The 19,869-nt window shown below is 44.1% G+C and overlaps 1 protein-coding gene across 1 annotated transcript in view; it reads right to left on the bottom strand.

Moving 5' to 3' along the window:
• LOC126183265 (structural maintenance of chromosomes protein 4-like) overlaps positions 1 to 19,869 on the bottom strand; it is a 251,337-nt gene that overhangs the window by 148,732 nt on the left and 82,736 nt on the right. The window contains exons 6-7 of the mRNA XM_049925088.1: positions 16,152 to 16,292; positions 15,926 to 16,076 (exon numbers count right to left, since the gene is read on the bottom strand). Coding sequence (XP_049781045.1) covers positions 15,926 to 16,076; positions 16,152 to 16,292 — 292 coding nt within the window. The remainder of the gene's footprint in view (positions 1 to 15,925; positions 16,077 to 16,151; positions 16,293 to 19,869) is intronic.

The following is a 19,869-nucleotide window of genomic DNA, read 5'->3' as shown; positions in this document are numbered from 1 at the left end:
GGCAGTTATCCAGGAAGGCTATTCACTGGTAGCCATCACCTTGCAGCAGGAGCTGACTTTCGCAGATGGCTGGTTCTCTCGGAAAAGATTGGGGGACCCAGGAACAAAGTTCAGGAGGGTCTATCTAGATTGTGGTGCCCTCATTTTTGTCTGTGAGGTGCTGTACACAGTGGAATGGCTTGAGGATAAGGTGCCCATGATATCCCCGTGGGAGGATGCAAAGCTGCTGGTCAAGACAGCAATGGATCCTTAAGAATGTCTCCTCTAAGACTGAAAAAATTGGGGTCTAGGTGGTGGATGTCGGCGAGAGTGATGCGAGAGCAAGACCTGAAATTGTTTTTAGGTTTCTTGCAGGTCGCCGTCAGGGTTACCAAAGACCTCAAAGGCAATGATGGCAGCAAGACAGAGACTGGATGTGCTGGAGATTAATCTGCAGCACAGTAAATGGGCCTCTGCTGCCCTGAGCCGCTGCGTGGGGAGGCAGGAAGTGGACGTGGCCTTGATACAAGAACCCTACTTATATAAAGGGGGCGTATCTGGCCTCGGTGGCACTGGAGGTAAGCTGATTTATACCAGAAATCTAAGAAACTCCAGAGCATGCACTTATGTAAGAAATGGAATTTCTTTCATGTCAATGATGGATTTCTGCTCCAGGGACCTACTGCCCATCAGAATGCAGCAATGTGAGGAAGGTATCATGAAGGAAATTGTTTCGGCCTCAGCATACCTTCCTTGTGAACACAGCTCTCCTCCTCCGTTGGAGGTGAGGAGATTGATAGAAGCTTGCCATCGTCAAGATGACCAACTGTCTGTTGGATGTGATGCCAATGCCCACAACCTACTGTGGGGCAGCAAGGACACCAACAGTAGGTGATTACCTTCTTGAATTTCCCTTAGCTAACAACTTTGATGTCCTGAATGGGGGGCAATGAGCCTACATTCACGAATAGCAGAAGGAAAGAAATAATTGACACAACCTTCGGTTCCATGATGATGGGCAGCTATGTCAAACAATAGCACGTGGCATTAGAGCCATCCTCATTGGACCACATGTACATTAAATTCAAGGTTGAAATAGGAATCAGACAGCCCATGACCTACAGGAATCCCAGGAAAACAGACAGGGAGGCATATAGAAGGGACCTTGACTTAAGCTTATCAGAAATTAAAAGCTCGATAAGGGATCCAGTAGAGTTTGAGGAAGTAGCAGAGGCCATAGTGATGTCATATCAGGACATCTGCACAATCACAAGAAGTGCATAAATAGGAGTGTGCCTTGGTGGAACAACAAATTGGAAACACAAAGAAAACAGGTACAAAGGCTGTTTAATCTTGCAAAATGTAAAGGACAATGGGCAAAATATCGTGAGACCCTTGTCAACTACAACCATGCAATTAGACAAGCAAAGGAGGAATCCTGAAGGCATTCTGCGAGGAAGTACAGAGCATGGCTGCTCAAGCCAGATTTCACAGAATCCTCACTTTAGTACCAACCAATTCACAGGGTACGTTGAGGAAGGAGGATGGTGAATATACTAAGACAGCACATGACACACTGGAACTGCTCCTCAAAACTCACTTTTCTCAATATGCTCTGCCAGAAAACACAGACCAGAATGTGATCCTGGAGAGACAATGGTTCTCAGGCACTCCAAGAGAGGACTGGGAATCACCCAAGGAGTGCGTGGACTTCAATAAAATTGAATGAGTGGTGGGAACATTCCAACCATTCAAGTCACCTGGCCCAGATGGAATCTTTCCAGCACTCCTGCAACAGGCAGGAGAGAATCTTTTAATAGTTCTATGCAGGTTATTCAGGGTTAGCCTAGCAGTAAGAATCATTCCCAATGCTTGGAGGGCAGTGAAGGTTGTCTTCATTCTAAAGCCAGGGAGAATTGATCATACCAAGGCCATGTATATGAGACCAATCAGTCTTTCCTCCTCCATTCTCAAAACATTGGAAAAACTGGATAATGTATATGTTGGGGAGAGGAGGCTAATTAGGGGCCCCCTACATTCAAACTGACACACACATCAACCAAGTAAATCACGTGAGGCAGCTCTCCAACTCGATGGGATGGTGGAGAAAGCATTTAACTTCCGAGTAGCAGCACTCTGCATCTTCCTGAACATCAAGGGGGCCTTCAGTAACACGACCTTCAATTCCATGGTAAGGGCAGCAGAGGTTAGTTGGTTTAAAGCCAGGAGAAAGGACCAAACTATGAGGTTATTAGTACCTTGTTCCTAACAAAACAATGCCACAAGTGTGAGAATAAAATGGACGAAACATATAACACAAAGTGGAAAGAAAGGAAAAGTCACAAGAACGAAGGGAAGGTAACAGACACTAAAAGGAACAAAAGAGGACAAGAAAACAACAGATGCTAGAAACAGAAGATAGCAAAACATGAAAGCAGATTACAGTGGCTGGCCAACCACAAGAATAAAGAGAGAAAGCCAGCCACTCTGCAACACACTAAAACCTCCACCCTAAAACCACCAGGGTAGAGGACAGAGGGACGAAAGGACATGCACTAAAACTTACATAGAAGTATAAAACCGACTCTCACTGACAAAACGTGAAACTTAAGCTGCTGTGGAGGCACTGTCACCCAACACCGAAGGCAGGGTGCTGGGAAAGTTAAATGCCTGCCAGAGAGTGGCTGAAAGTGTGCAGTCCAGCAAGAGGTGGACAACTGTCATTTGGGAGCCACAGCAACACTGAGGTGGGTCCTCGCGACGGAGTAGGTAACCATGCATTAGCCACATATGGCCAATGCAGAGCTGGCAGAGGACAACTGATTCCCTGCGAGAGGCCTGCATGGAAGACTTCCACACATTCATAGACTCCTTAATGACATGCAGTGTGTTGTGCATACGATTCCCTGCGAGAGGCCTGCATGGAAGACCTCCACACATTCATAGTCTCCTTAATGACATGCAGTGTGTTGTGCGTACTGTTATGCCATTCTGTCTCCCAAAGCTGGAAAACCCTGCAGTGTGAGACAGAATGCAGGTATGCTTCGGAGATGCCTATCTCCAGAAGCAGTTTCCGCATCACCTGTTTGGCCAGCCTGTCGGCAAGTTCGTTGCCAGGGACTCCGACGTGTCCTGGGTCCACACAAACACCACGGAATGGCAGGACTGTTCCAGGGTATAGATGGCCCCCTGAATGGATGCTACCAGAGGGTGGCGAGGGTAGCACTGGTCGATAGCTTGTAGGCTGCTCAATGAGTCAGCACAAAGGAGAAATGACTCCCCAGGGCATGAGTGGATGTACTCAAGAGCACAAGATATGGCCACCAGCTGTGCAGTGAAAACACTGCAGCCAACTGGCAAGGATTGCTGCTCAATGTCCTCCATGAACATATGCAAAGCCTATGTGACCATCAGCCATTGAGCCATTGGTGTAAACCGCTTCAGAGCCCCAGAACACGTAAAGAATCTAGAGGAAGTGAGAGCGGCGGGGTTAAAAAGAGTCCTTAGGGCCATTCAAACGGTCCAGACGAAGCTGCGGCCTAGGCGTGCACCATGGAGGGGTACGTGAATGGACAGCAAGTACAGGTGGTAAATGGAAGGACTCCAGTTTGGAGAGAAGGGATTGCACGCAAACCACAATCGTTAGGCCCGATATGGGACGCCAATGCGGGAGATGGACTGCCACAGGCGGGAAAAGGAGACGGTAATTCGGATGCTCAGGGGAACTATGAATGTGTGCTGCTTAACTGGCGAGCAGTTGCGCACGTCTGATCTGTAGTGAATGGACACACGCTTCCACCAGTACGCTGGTCACCAGACTTTTCATAAAAGCTTGAGTCGCTAATCAAACCCCACTGTGGTGCACAGGGTCGAGTAAATGCAATACTGAAGGCATTGCCAAACCATAAACCACACTCCCATAGTCAATTCGGGATTGGAGAAGGGCTCTGTAGAGCTGCAGCAGAGTACAGCGATCTGCACCCCAATTGGTGTTTGTCAGGCAACGTAGGGCATTGAGGTGCTGACAGCACTTCTGCTTAAGCTGACTAAGATGAGGGAGCCATGCCAATCGAGCGTCGAAAACCAGCCCTAGGAATTGATATGTTTCCACTACAGTGAGTGGATCATCATTAAGGTAAAGTGTGGGTTCCGGGCGAACGGTACGATGACGACAGAAGTGCATGACACACGACTTTGCCGCTGAAAACTGGAAGCCGTGGGCTAGAGCCCATGACTGTGCATTGTGGACAGCTCCCTGGAGGCCCTGCTCAGCAACTACAGTACTGGAGCATAAGTACAAAATGCAGAAGTCATCTGCATACAGAGAAGGTGAGACAGAGGGCAGGGCCCAACAGCTGCTGCTAGACTGTTAATGGCCACTAAAAATAGAGACACACACTGTATTGAGCTCTCTCCTGGATACGGATGGAACTATGGGAGTCACCAACTCGGAAACGGAAAATACCGAGCGACAGGAAGTTTTGGATAAAAATCTGGAGTGGTCCCCGGAGACCCCACTCAAACAATGTGACAAGGATATGACGTCGCCAAGTCGTGTCGTATGCTTTATGTAAGTCAAAAATGACGGCAATCAGGTGTTTCCATCTGGGAAAGGCTGTTCGGATGTCAGACTCAATGGCCACAGGATTATCAGCAAGCCACGTGATTCCAGCACCCAACCCAACCACCGACATACCATACATTCCAGCAGCTTACAAAGGACGTTGGTGAGGCTGATGGGCCAAGAGCTATCCACATCAAGCGGGTTTTTACCAGGTTTGAGCACCAAAATGATGGTGCACTCCCGCCGAAGATGATGAGGAGATGTCGCCTGTAGTCAGAAGAGAGATGTTTCATCATCTAACTGTGAATCCGATCTGGTCCAGGAGCTGTGTCGGGGCAATGTGCCACGGTATTAAGGAGCTCCCACTCTGAAAATTGGGCATTAAAGGATTCACTGTGGGGTTTAGTGAATGAGAAGACTTTCTCTTCCAGGCGGCATTTGAGAGTGCGAATGGCTGGGGGAGGGGATGTAATTCTCTGATGCAGAGGCTTGAGCAAAGTGCTCAGCAATCGCATTTGCGTCGGTAGATAACACGCCACTTATGGTAACACCGGCAACATCTGTTGGGGGCCTGGTACCCGAAAAAATATTTGATCTTCGCAGAGACTTGGGAAGGTGACATATGGCATCCAATGGTCAAGACTTATCTCCCCCAACATTCCAGTTTCAGTCTTTTGATAAGCTGGCAGACACGGGCACGTAGCCGTTTAAAGGCTATGAGGTACTCCAGGGAAGGGTGCCGCTTATCCCACTGTAGATCTTGCCCACCCTCCGTAATTTCTTCAGCGACTACCGGCAACCACCAAGGCCTGACTGCCTTGCTCCGGAGGCACCCTAAAGAACGAGGTATCACATTTTCTTCTGTAGAAACAGTTTTTGTTGTCACCTGCTAAACCATCATGTCAATGTTACTGGTCTGCCTTGTTTAAAGCCCATCTGGGCAGGCGTCCATAGGCCTGACACCGGGACCGTGACAGGATAATGGGAAAGTGGTCACTACCACATAGGTCGTCATGTGCTCTCCAGTGGATAGATGGGAAAAGTCCTGGGCTGCACATTGATAAATCAATGGCCGAGTAACTACCGTGTGGCAGACCCAGTATTTACGAGGCAGAGGTCAAACTGAGACAGTACAGTTTCAACATCTCTGCCTCGACCAGTAAGCACAGTGCCACGCCACAAGGGGTTATGGGTGTTAAAATCTCCCAAAAGTAAGAAAGGTTTAGGGAGTTGATCAATCAGTGCAGCTAATACATCCAGGGGTACTGCACCTTCTGGAGGAACATATACATCTTTATTCTGACAGCCACAGCTTCAAGAGGGCACTGAAGGGGCACAGTGTCATTACACACCGAGTTTAGGACATAAATGCGAACTCCACCCGACACTCCATTACAGCTGCTACGGTTCCTGTAACATCCCTTATAGATGCGGAGGGCAGGGGTCTGGATTGCCGGAAACCAGGTTTCCTGGAGGGCAACACAGATAGCAGGTGTGAAGCTTAACAGTTGCCGTAGCTCAGCCACGTGGTGGAAAAAACTGCCACATTTCTACTGAGGATGACGACATGAAACTGGGAAGGCATGGAAAATTCAGTGAGGTAGTTTACATGTCTTCTCTTCCACTAGTAGGAACCTAGGAAGGGAGTGACCTAAGGGACCCCTTTCTAGCAAGAGCAGCTGAAGAAAGCTTACGCTTCTCCGGCTTAGAAGTGGGGACAGACATCTCCCATCACCAACAAGGGGGCAGGTGTATTCTTCTGACAGAGGTTACTGGGGCTGGCAGAACTGGTGGATCCAGAACTGTTGTAGCAGCGGCATTAAGACAAAGTCATACGTACAGGATGCAGGTGTTCAAATTTTCCCTTAGCTTCAGTGTAAATCAGTCAGTTCTGGGTCTTTTACTCAATGATTTCCCTTTCTTTCTGGAGAATCCTGCAGTCTGGCGAGCAAGGCAAATAGTGCTCTTTGCAGTTGCCACAGCTGGGAGGCGGGGCACATGGAGTATTCGGATGTAATGGGCATGTGCCATCTAGACATGTGACACTGGAAGTAGTACAGCGGGAAAACATTTAGCCAAACTTCCAGCACTTAAGGCACCGCACCAGCGGAGGGATATAGGGCTTTACATCACAGTGGTAAACCATCACCTTGACCTTCTCGGGCAATGTATCACCCTCGAAGGCCAATATGAAGGCACTGGTGGCAACCTGATTATCCCTCGGACCCCGGTGAACACGCCGGACGAAATGTACACCTCGCCGCTTGAAATTGGTGTGCAGCTCATCGTCAGACTGCAAAAGGAGGTCACTGTGAAATATGATACCCTGGACCATATTTAAGCTCTTATGGGGCATGATGGTTACAGAAATATCCTTCAGCTTGTCACAAGCAAGTAATGCCCGTGACTGGGCAGAGGATGCTGTTTTGATCAAGACTGACACAGATCTCATTTTTGGACCACCCCTCAGCATGAGGTGATGGACTACACTTCATTGTGTGTCATTTGCCCTGATGCCACCCCCTCTGACCAGGTGATCCCTGTGTGGTCAGGCGGGCTACAACCAACGAGGTACATGGCAGCCCCACCACAACAGACAGGCTACCGTGCTGGATATCAGGTGCAAAGAAGTTCATGGTCATCATCGCTGCAGAAAGCAACACTGCACAGTGCATGTTGGAAAATGCACACTGGAAGGTGTTCTCACCCAAGAGTGGATCATGAGTGGGACTGAAATGCGATGACAAGAAAGTGGGCGAAATATCTCTATGCAAGATGGACACAATGCACCTTGTGAGGCACCCTTCCCCAATTGGCTCACTCTTCGGGAAAATTTTGAAGAACTGAGAAGTGTGAAACTCCTTTTAGTCGCCTCTTACGACAGCCAGGAATACCTTGGGCCTATTCATACCCCCAGACCCACAGGGCGATTTCTCGACTGGCTGTGTAGGAACTAAAGTAAAAGAGGCAGCGAATGTGGTTGGGTGCATGGCCTTTCAGATCTTTTGGCTTCACCATAAGAAATGCACTTTGTTGTTCATATCTTTTTTCTTCAAGGAAGATTCTGCAGTCCCTACTCTAGAGAGGGTCATCCCCAGAGCAATTTACACACTTCAGTGGAAAGGAACAACCGACTTCTTCATGGACAGCCTTTCTGCCTTTGCTGAAAGGGACTTCTTTGCAACTGGCAGTAGTGACCCGATTTGCTTCATTTAAAACAGAGCATTGGGTTATGGAAATAAGGCCATACACCTAGACAAAGAAATCCTGCCTGACATGCTCTTGAAGCTTCATGTTCTTGAAAGTCAGTGTAAACTAGTCTGATTTCGCTAGATTACCATCCACACCATTATTTTTTACGCATCAACAATGACTTCCTGGGATCACTCAGCTCTCCTTGGGGATTGTCACCAGATCCGTTCAAGTTACAACACCTTCGATGTAATTCACCACGCTGTGCAGTTCACTTTCTATTGCATACTTCCTGATGCATTGTGCTTTCTGGATGTTCTTCACTTATTGTACACTAGGCATTTCTACCAATACGGTCCCATTCCGCAAGTGTAGACAGATTTTTATGTCCCAACAATGCTCTCTAATCCTTTTTGGGTGTAGAAATGTGAACCTTTCTCAAAGCTGCCCCCTTTTCATGTAACTACCAGAAAAACGTTCTGACCACCAGCATGTTTTCTCTTAATAGAGACTCACAGACTGTAATCCCCAAGTCTGGAGTCCTGGCTTCATGAGACCCTCTTGTTAGAATAGGTGTTGGTACCTACCAGTGGCCCACCCATTCTGCTGGAAGGACGAGTAGTAAATTTCTAGGGTTCCATCTCAGTCCTGCAAGCAGCTAGGGAAATCAAATTCCACCTAGACAGAGGCCCCTGTGCCTAGGTAAGCCGTAAACAACTGAGGGGCGGCCAGTTCCCAGAGGTTGCTCGCTAACGACTATTCCACCTCAACAGCCATGCATCTTATTGGAGCACAGCACTCCTTGACATTAAGAGTTTTTCTTTTTTATAAAGATTTTTACCATCCTTGCAATCCAAGTAGGCAAGCCCACAGGGTCACCAAGCCTGTGCCTAGAAAACAAATGCTGATCCCTGAGGGTACCAAGTACGGTACTTTATTCAATGTAATACATATACAACAATGGTTCTAAATTAGCAAAGCTAGGATAGTATTTCTACAACTGTTTGATTTTGCAAAGTGGTACGTAATTTAGCTTGAGGAGTAATGGAAAGAAACAGTGCTGGATTTGGAGATAGAAAATCCTAACATGTTCTTGGCATCGTCCAGCTACTTATTCAGAAGTAACAGGAATTTATGCCTGTCACAAAGTTTCCCGAAACCAAGCAGCATTGTCTGAAAAAAACACAGTCAGCATCATAAACTGAAAACTGCCAGTCTCTCTTCATTTTAGTAAGTTTCACAGTTCCAGTTTCAGTTAGCGTTGGCAGCATAAGAAGAAACGAAACAAGGCAGCTTCACACTCTGCATAGCAGGCAGTAACAGCCACGTATGTGGTGTGTCTGCCAGCCTCATAGTGGACAAGCTCCAACATATATCTTCTTTCCAAGAATGGAAACATTTCCTCTCACAGTTATAAACAATTTTTGTATGCTAGCTACATTTCAAATGGAGTAACGTATGGCATAATATGCATCAAACATGATCTGACCAGCAACTACATTTCACATTGCAAACTTTTCAAAATACATGTGGTGTTGCACTTTACACTGAAGTGTCACAGTAACTATGGGCAATAACTAAAAGAAAACCAGTTCGTTATCAAGGTGTGATGTGTGGCTATAAGGTGCAGAAATATATATTTCTTACCTAATAGTTTCCTCAAAATTGACTAAGAAATACTGGATAGTGGTGTGTGTGTGTGTGTGTGTGTGTGTGTGTGTGTGTGTGTGTGTGTGTGTGTGTGTGCGAATCACGAAACCAATTTTTTTATTTTTATGCAAAACTTAATTTTTACTCAGACAGTAACTATAGGGACAGACATAGCTATGCTTCATTGACATTATTTAAATTTTTTTTGGCAAATCAGCTTGTGTAAGGTCATAATCTGACAGCTTCTTTATACTTTTGACAAAATTAGTATCTCTGGCAAAAAATATCAGGGATAATGATTTGTGGGGTGATGGTGCTAAACAGCAATGTCATCATCCACCCTTATATGAATGATATACAGATAAGGGTGGTGAAAAACATTAAATCAGAAAACCAAGCTGTATTCTCACACAAGAATTAAGACAACACCAATAAGGGGAGCATCAGAAAAGCCGTGAATGAAAGTCGGACAAAACACAGCAACATAACTAATAGCAAAATAACTAGATAAAACCAAGGCTAAAATATCAGTAGAGACATGGTTAAAAGGGGACAGGCGACTGCAGCTGAATGACTACTAAGAAATAATGGGTGACAGTCACTCAGTGACAAATCAAAACCTCACGCCCAGGATTTTGGGAAGAGTTCTGCAAATCACAAATAACTTAAAATTCTAATCACATTCATCTCATTACCAGTTAAAGCAGGGGACCCACATCAGCCCTCATGTCACGATATAAAAAACACACAATTAAAATATAAGAACAAAAATAATCAACTTTTGACAATATAATGCAACTGGAGACAGAAAATCATCTGACAAGTGACAGCATGGGAACACACACATAAAGAAGGTTAAAATTATGCAAGTCTTCAGAGCCAGTGGCGGCTCCTTGTGGCACAAGAGAGAGGGGTGAAGGAAAAGGACTGTGGAGGTTTAGGAAATGGGGCCGAGTTCGGAAAAGAAAACATGTTATAGAGAGCTGTGTCCCACATCCATGACAAACTTGTGACTCCTTGTGATTTAAGAGGAAGCCATGCGTCAATGGGCAATTTCCCACTCTAAGCCCTGTTAAGGACTGCTACTGCTACTACTACTATGCAGTCTTTTTGGTCACAAATGAGGTGACAGCCTGCAGTGGGACTGAACAGCGAACTGGTAGTGGACTGGAGCAAGCCTCCCTGGCAGCCTCATCAATGAGTTCATTTCCCCAGCCCTGGAACCTAGCAAAAAATTCTCTCTGTCCTGCCTCTGCACGAGAAAGAGCGTCCTGCACTTCTTGTACCATCCAACCTGTGACTATTGCATTTAAGTCTGTTTGAAGCATCTGACTAACTTTTTTAAAGGTGTGGTAGCCATTACATTGTCATCAAAAGTGGGGCCAAGACATTTCTCCTTGTTCTTAAAAGTGAGAACAGTATCCTCCAGTTTTAAAGCAAGTAAATTAAAGAGAGCGGCAGCGATCGAGAACAACATGAAAAGTTTTCTACAAAGAAAACTCTGAACTCTCTGTTGTTAAGATCATACCTCCAACTGCCTGAACTTCAAATGCAATTGCCGAGTATCTGTTGCAAGGTTGGAGGAGGCACATATGATGGAAAAGTTGTCCACGAACAAGGAACACAGTACAGGAGACCCATACTGTGGACGTAATACTGTTGATCGGAAGGGCGACTGCCGTGATACTTAACACTCCTTTGAGGGGCATTGTTCTGCTGCTGAAAATAGACAGGGCACTCCCATACTTGCATCTAAAATATTTATCAGATAGGAAAGACTGCATGTAAGTGGGTACACATTCACAGAACACCCAATGTAACAAAATATGCCTATACGTAGTATCGTAGGCCTTTTCCAAATTAAAATGACAATGATAAGACGTTGCTTTTGGAGGAAACTGAGTAGGGTCAGGTTATCAAGTGTGGAGTAATACCTTCTGAACCCGCAGTGGGAGCAACTTGGTAGGGACCAGGTTTCAAGAACCCACTAGGTTCCAGCTGATCTTACACTCCAGGATCTTTCCTAAGCAGCTTGGGAGACTAATGCTGTAACTACCAGGTCAGTCCAATACTGCCCCATCTTTAAAATTGGGGATTAAAATATATTCTTTCAATGAAATGGGGGAGTCTCCAGTCATCCAAATTTCATTAAAGAGCTGGAGGAGGACTTCCTCCAGAGTGTTTGGATGTGGTGTATATTCTTAGGTTGTGACCAGGGTAGTTTCATGTGCTACTTGCAATGCAGAATCCAACTTCCACAGAGAAGGGCTGGTTGTATTCCTCAGTTTGTGGGACAGAAACAGTAACCAACACTCTCCCGTGGCTCCAGATAGTGGCAAGAAGCTGGATCTTTGCTACAATTGCCCGTAACTGTCTTATATGCTTGAGCCATAGTATGAGTAGCATCTCTGATGTTACGAGACACCCTTGCTCTTTTACAGCTGCTATTGGCAGCCCTGAGTTCTGCCTTGAGATCCTCCTGACATTTCTGAAATAACCTCAGAAAAAACAGGCCTCTTCAAAGAAGTGTATGAGGCAAGGAAGAGTTCTGTAAGCTAACACTGTAGGTGACCTCCAATAAAATATTGGTTCTACTACATTCATTATTGTCAGATATTGCCACTGTGGTATGTCTTATTTTACAGGTACTTTGTGATTTTTCTTTTGAGAAATACATGAGAACATAACATACAAACCGCCAGTGACTGCCACTAGTTTCTTCCTGTTATCGTCCAAATTTTCTAATACATAAATACTTTCAAATGTCGAAATGTACTAGAATAAATAAAATGCTTATAAAACGCTGCACTGTACCATGTACTTGCAGCGAGACCATTTTAATTCTTGAAATCCATCGCCCATGCCCTTTAAGCCTGTTGAGGAGCAACGCAGTCCTGGGTCTGTGGATAAACCACGAAAATCCGCTATACTACACCACACACAGACAAACCCAGCCTGAAGACAGATCAGTAAGACCAGACACGATGGGCAGGGCCTGAACATTAGTTGGAAACTATGTGCTTCAGATCGGCAGGCCTGATCCATTAGAGATACATGCAGTAAGGACCTCCTGTTTTGGCCTGTCATGGAAATCCACTTGTGTGGCCAACTATTCATGCGTTACTGACAGCATGTTAATGAAATGTGACTGCAGTGATCAATCCATGCAACACATAACTTGCACAAATACTCTGAGAATCAATACTAATGAAGATAAGTAGCAACTCACCATAAAGATTATCGCTGAGCCACAGACAGGAATGTAGAAAAGGCAATTACACACTCAGAACTAAATTTTTGGCCACAGAAAATGAGAACACATGCACATTCACACAATCACTCAGACACAACCCACACACAGCTGACTGCCGTCTCCAGTCACTATGTCTACAATCTCTGAGAATCGGATCCAAACAAACCAATCCTCACATCTCCCTGCCTCTCGTTGGCAGCTGCTACGCTAGGGCAAGAAGTGGTAACAGCACTAGCTACAAGCTGAGGGCAGTGGTAGGAAGGGAAGAAGCAGTAAGAATAAGAGTATGGAAGCGGCACATGTACTCAGCTGCGCCCAACCAGCGACAATGCATAACAACTCAGTATATGAACTATTTCATCTACTGAGACAAAAATGAGATTTTCCAATGTTTTTCAAATTCCCCTGATACGTTTGGGGTTCCCTGATTTCCAGAACGTGTGGCAATCCTGAAACTTATGTCCTCATTAATCAGACAAGCCAGGATGTGCCCGGAATAATTTTTGACCCAAATGTTGTGACACTTTGTCCGCTCACTTTCTCTCTGAGGATGCTTAGAAAAGGGGACGCTGAGAGGCACTCTACTTTTGGGGGCGACTTCTCATTGCTTTCTGCGAAAATCTTGCTCATCTCTTCTGTTGTAGCTGCCTGGATTGCTATGCCTTTACTCTCTGTGCTTTGGCACACACAGCTGCAACTACAGGTGCTGGTGGTTGATAATGGTGCAGGGGATGTCTTCCACATCAAAGCAGCCACTATGAGAACAGGTTTCTGCATGAAGAAAGCACATCAGGTGGCAAATGCAGTGTTTTGTCACCTTACATTCTTTTTTTGCTTCTGCTTGTCAGTTATTTCCTGACTTTTCCATTCCTCAACAAAAACGGGGCGGCCTCGGCTCCAGACTAGGTGGCTCCCAGAGCAAATAATGAATATTGTTGGAGAAGGGCAATCAGTCTCAGAGTCATGTGCTATCTTCCCACAAACCACACAGGTCGCTTAACCTCCACAACTCAGCATTGCAGGGCCAAATCACTGGCAAGATAGGGAAAATAAATTTGGACCAGAGAACAGAGTTCCAGTGTTCACCCCAGCCTTCTAGTCATGCAATGGTGTTTCGTGGAAGTTGTGTGGATTCTCCACTATCCAGAACCAGTGATTCTGTGGGTGGACATAACCATTCAGATGAAACCATGCTTCATCAGACATAAAGAACAGATCCACGTCCACGCCACTCATTGTTATCTCAGTGAACGGCCAATTTCAAAACTGGAGGTGCTGAGGAGCATCTGCTGATTTTAATGCATGACAACAGACACTTGATAGGGATTTATGTGCAGGTCCAAGTGGAGCATTTGTCCGCATGATCAACATGATATGCCAGTCTCGGCATTGGGTTGATTTGACAGGATTCTGAAAAATTTTCTGCTGAATTGCAGCCACATTTTCTGGTGTGTGCACACATTTTGGAATATCTAAGGCCTCTTTCTGGCAATGCATTGCAAGGCACTCTTTGCTGGCATTTTGACACCCTTAAACTTCTCAGCAAACAACTGAACATACTGTTTCAACGACTTTGTTGTCACATAATTTTCCGCAATGAACACCCGCATATGGTTAGGTACATAAGGGGTAACCCTAAGGCACAGGAACCCAGCCCTAGGGCATGAAGGTGGTGATCTTCAATTTCTCCATTATTCCTTCGTGACTTTTGCTCCACACCCACCGTCCCCTGTGATGCCCATTCATGTTTTAGCTCTGTTACATCCATGCCCATAATATCACGGTATGTGACCACACCCCTGCTTGAGTTGAAGGAGTTATCCAACTGAACAATTATGTCAGTCACCCAATTTTTCTGACTTCCTAAGGAGTACCACCTGCTTCACCCCTTTTATCTCAACCAATAAGGAACCATTACATAACTGCTTAATGGACTAAGGTACCAGCAAGCCCTTCTAAGCCATTATGAGTGTGGAAGAGGGACACACTCAAATGCCCCCTCAATCTTTACCACTACAAACATTTTGATTTAAAATTTCTTGAGCATTGTTGCTAAACACTATTTGATTATCGGGATGCCTTGCCTTATCATTCACTTGGATGAGTGGGTGCAAATACTCCCAGATGGTAAACCCATCATGCTGGGAACTGAATTTAATTTCGAGAGTTCCATCTCAGTCTCGCAAGCAGCTGGGAAATAAGGGTCCACTCGGAGCCTCTCTTGCCTGAGTAAGCCTTATACAATTAAGGTCCCCAGAGGCCACCCGCTAATGACCGTTCCACCTTAACAGCCATGCATCTCAGCGCATAGCACAACTTAAGATTGAGGTTTCTTACCGTTTATACTGTTCTCATGATCCACACGGTTAAGACAAGTTATCCAGTCCCTGTGACTCATTCCACCACTGCACCACACAGTGGTTGCTGAAGCAGACCCAGAGGTTTACAATGGCAGAGGATTGACAGCATTCACCAGTCTACAGCTCAGGAAGCCTGAGGTCACCAAGCCCATACACAATGAATGCTAAGCCCTGAGAGCTAAATAAAAAATCTTCCAGTATCTAAGATATACTATACTTGCAAACAAAGCATCATCTGAACAATCTGCCATTTTACAACTTTAAAAAGAAAATACAAAATTTCACTAGTAGTATTCTATAGAACATAAATATGTGACCGATGTTAACAACATAGTACATGAAAGAACTTACATTCCAACATGAATTATGGACATCACTGTTAGAAGTAAGTGTAATACCACAATATCTTAGTACCATTTCATAAGAGACAGAATAAAATGACTGAAGTGAAATGCCAACAGGAAGAAGTGTAATGCCAACAGGAAGAAGTGTAATGTCAACAGGAAGAAGTGTAATGCCAACAGGAACATTTGATAATGGCACATATGCCAAAACAAGCTTGTCACAAACTCATGTAATCAGGAATCAATAAACAATTCAAAGCTAATTTTGTAAAAAGTAAATAAGATGTCATAATTGACTATCATTCCATACACTGATCAACATATTTAAATAAACACATGTATCTGGTTGTGGGAAACGGGAGAGGGGGTTGAGGGAATGGAGCAGGCAGGGATGAGGTCCTAGTCCTGTGTCCATGCGCTCACCTAACTTAAAAATTATTTTGCCAGAGGTACTTACAAAATGGATGAAAAATAGAACCAGTAGTTCTAGTTATCTCTGAAAATAATTGTACAATATTTCAAACGCACACTAAGTCAATCCAGTCTTTCCAAAACTGAATTAGAACATTTTTCCAAAAAGTACCTTTTTCTTCTCATCTGCAAGTAATTCATTGGTTCTCGACATAGTCTTCTTAGACACATCAACTTCTGTTTGGAGGCTGGCATCCTCATTATTGTATGCTTGAAACTGGGCATTTAATTTGTCCTTCTCGGCAATAAGCTTATCTCTCTCTCTGTAAAATGAAATAATCAAATGAATAATTTATGTTAACATACAATGTATTAACTGTACATTGTCTAATACATACTGGTTTAATCCCTGGATTTGTTCTTTCACCTTCTTCTTCTGGAGCTGTATTTCTTTGACTTCTTCTCCTTTCCCCTTCAATTTACTTTGGAGTTCAGCCTTTTCCTGTTCCTTTATATCAATCAGCTGCTGATTCTCTTTCCTAAATGACAGAAGTGATCCACAAAGTAAGATCTGTTGTCCCATATAGGATTTAGACACACACTTTCCTATAACTTCAATCTTCTTACTCTATTGATATGCAGGAGGAAAACAAGAAATACGGAAACACAAGAAATACATGCTTGAACTTAAATATTGATGCTTGCCAAGCCTGCCAGTCACACACTTATTTGACCACAAATGAAGCCCGTCAGTATAAATACATTACAAGTACAGTGTGTCCATAACTAATGTTCCAGTTTCAAAATGCTGTAGAGAAAGAAGAACTGCTCAGAATGATATCAAATCTACAGCACTGAATATAACATCATCTGGATAACCCCACAGCCCTAAGTCACACGGGTTAAGATCAGATAATCCGGATGACCAGGCTGTAGGGAAATGATGGTTGATAATTCTAGCATTTCCAACATGCCTCTGCAGCAGCTGCTTCACCAGCTGTACAGTGTTCAGAGAAGCCCTGTCTTGCATAAAAATGATCCTACCCATAGATCCATGCTGCTGAAAGGTTGGAATGACAATGTGCCTGAAAATTTTCCACTGTCCATGTTTTGCAATTTGCGTAATGACATGTCCTTTTGAGATGGCAATGGTCTTCATCTGCCACAGAATGTTCCAGCGCCATTCACTGTCCATTTCCATGCGAGCAAGAAATTCCAGAGCACATGTCTGTCTTGCTGGCAGGTCAGCAGGTCCTGAACACAGGTGATTTTGTATGGATAGCAATACAGCATATTATGAAGGATTTTATGCACAGTGCTCTCAGACACGTCCAACATTTGAGCAATATCCTGTGCACAGCATGTTCAAACACCACCACTCAGTCCTTCCTGCAATGCTTTGACAGACATCAGATCAGCTGCTGTTCTTGCTCTGCCATACTGCACTTCGAAAGAACCTGCCTTGTCAAATTTCGTAATCATTCTTTCCAGCCCCTTAGTAGACATTGAACTTTCTCATACCCTTGAGTGACTGGAGCTTCTGGAGGGCTACTGGTGCAAAGTCACTGTTCTTGTAAAGGAGTTTTACCAGCACTGTGTGATCCTTTATGGAGATACAGTGAACTCCCGTTTATCTGAAATGATGGGGACAGCTGCTGGTTCAGATAACCAAAATTTCAGATAAACCGAAATTCCTCTGTTTTCATGCATAAAAAAAACCTCAAATTGCGTCAATACTGCAGATATGAATGTAAAAGTTGTATAGGGTACATAGAATGTTACTGATATGGTTGTGAATACGCCTGCATGTTTTTGACTGAAAAAAAATTTGTGTTATGTTAAAAAGGCACCATAGTATGATTGAAACCTCCAAGTTTTTAAATGCTGAATAACAAAGCTCGTTTATTTTGCATAGTTACAGAAAAAACCCACCTTATTTGGCAGCAGGAAAAACAGGAGTTTTAATTTTATTGCTTACTCTTTTGAATAAAAAATAACCTACTGTACAAAATTATGAAACAAATCTAGAGATTACTCAAAGGAACAAAACGTTTGTCTACAGGAACTTTAAAGTAAAAAAAACTTTTGACTTAAAGATATTGAAGTTCTAGGACATTTCATTAGAATTTATCTTTTTGGTAAAAAAGTCTGTAATGGCTTTCTGTTTTTTGGCTTGAGAAACTTTTGTTGCAGCAATAATCTCCAACACTGGAAACAAACTATTTCGGGAAAAGTTGCCTCCTCCTAATGCACTCCAGGGCAGTTTAGATCACTTTGTAACCGACTGTGTGAGGAATCTTTTTCTCTGCCTCGTCATCAGACACACATTCTTGTGAAGCTTTCTGATTTGTCACAATTTGGACGATTTCTTCCTTAGTCAAATCAAAAATGTCTTTCCATTCACTCTCCAACGTCTTCGAAGTTCGTGTCTCCACAACTCTGTAGCTTCTCCAGTACGTTCACCGAAATTATGTCATTTTCATCTGTTTCTGGCATGTCATCTTTAGTTTCGGTGTTGCCGCCTCCTTCCCACCACTGACGAGTTGCCTTATCTAAGAGTTTTTTTCCAAGACATAATGAGATAAATTGGAGGTAAGAGCTTGCACAAAATCTTCAGCATCAATCGCACTGATCAAGTATTCCAGCAGCTTGCACTCTGTAATGTTTTTTCATCGCATCAACACCACCTTGGTCCATCGTTTGACAGATGTGACTTTGGTGGTAGAAACAACTTTGATATCCTTATCTTGTAGATCATCTGTCTAAGGAGCAGTGTTGGTCACAAGAAGTAGTGCTTTTCAAGGAAGTCCATTTTCTTCCATGTATTTTTCTACAGCTGGAACACACACTGCCTGGAACCACTCTTTGAAGATGGCACCATTCATCCATGCCTTAGACTGGTTCGTGTACCACAATGGCAGAGGTGCATCAGCTGGTCACCATCTAAATGCTCTTGGTTTTTTTGGATTTGCCAATTAAAGCAAAGCGCAGTTTATGACTGGCAGTGGCATTACTGCAAGCGAGGACAGTAACTCTTACTTTGTTTTTTCTTTAAATATCCAGATGCAGTTATGCAGTTTTTTCTTGTTTAGAGGCAAGGGTTTTTGTTGGAAACATTTCGTAATTCAACACGGTTTCATCACAGTTGTAAAAAAGCTGATCGCTAGTCTAGCCTCCTTTGTTGATGATTGTGTGCAGTTTCTTCTTAAAATCAGCAATAGCGGCTTCATCCCCAGATAATGTTTCGCTGCTGATGACAATTTCACAAATGCCATGCTACTTCTTGAACCAATCCAGCCAGCCATCACTTCCAAGGAATTCTTGCCCCTTTCCTTCAATCAGCTCACAAAACATCATCGCTTTTTGACAAAGTAGAGGACCTGAAACTGGCACACCTTTGGCTCTTATTTGTTCGTGCCAGAAAAGTAGGGCCTCTTCTAACTGAGGATATGCAACTTTTCTCATTGTTTTTCAAGATTTCAAAGCACTGCCTGACGCTTGGATGGAACAAAATTTTTCAATTTCTGACCTATTTGTCTTCTAATCAGTAACTGTACTCCTACCGGCATTAAAATCTGCAGCAACTTTTGTGGGTGGCTCACCAGCATCAATTCTCTGCAAAGTGCGAAGCTTCTGTTTCAATAAGATGACATTTTTTGTGATGCGCCCATAATCACATTCAGCATTTTTTTACAGACACTCGACTGATTCTTTTTTGGATTTTGGCCACTGGACATTCTCAAGCACGTAGCACGAGCACAAAATGTTAAATCGAAAAAACACATACTCACGACTTGACAATACTCAGGATGCACTAGACAAAGCTTTTGACTTTTGAAACCAGGCTGTGGCAGCCATCGAATGAAAACATTTGATACATCTATCCCTCTCCCCTGTCCTACCTGGGCCAACGCGGCAACACAACAGTGTGTTGTACATTCACTGTTAAATTGTTAAATGCTCGGCTTCGTCTGATGTATCAACAACAGGTGGAAATTGTTTGGCGCCGCACTCTCAGTGTCTGTTTCGACAGGGCTACGTCGTGCTGTATGTACTGTACTTCCAAGGCGTTCCAATAGATCACAATGGCATGAAACCACGCAATACGAGCAAGAA

Source organism: Schistocerca cancellata, chromosome 4, assembly GCF_023864275.1.
Source record: "Schistocerca cancellata isolate TAMUIC-IGC-003103 chromosome 4, iqSchCanc2.1, whole genome shotgun sequence".
NCBI lineage: Eukaryota > Metazoa > Arthropoda > Insecta > Orthoptera > Acrididae > Schistocerca > Schistocerca cancellata.
This window is presented reverse-complemented; position numbering and strand designations above follow the sequence as displayed.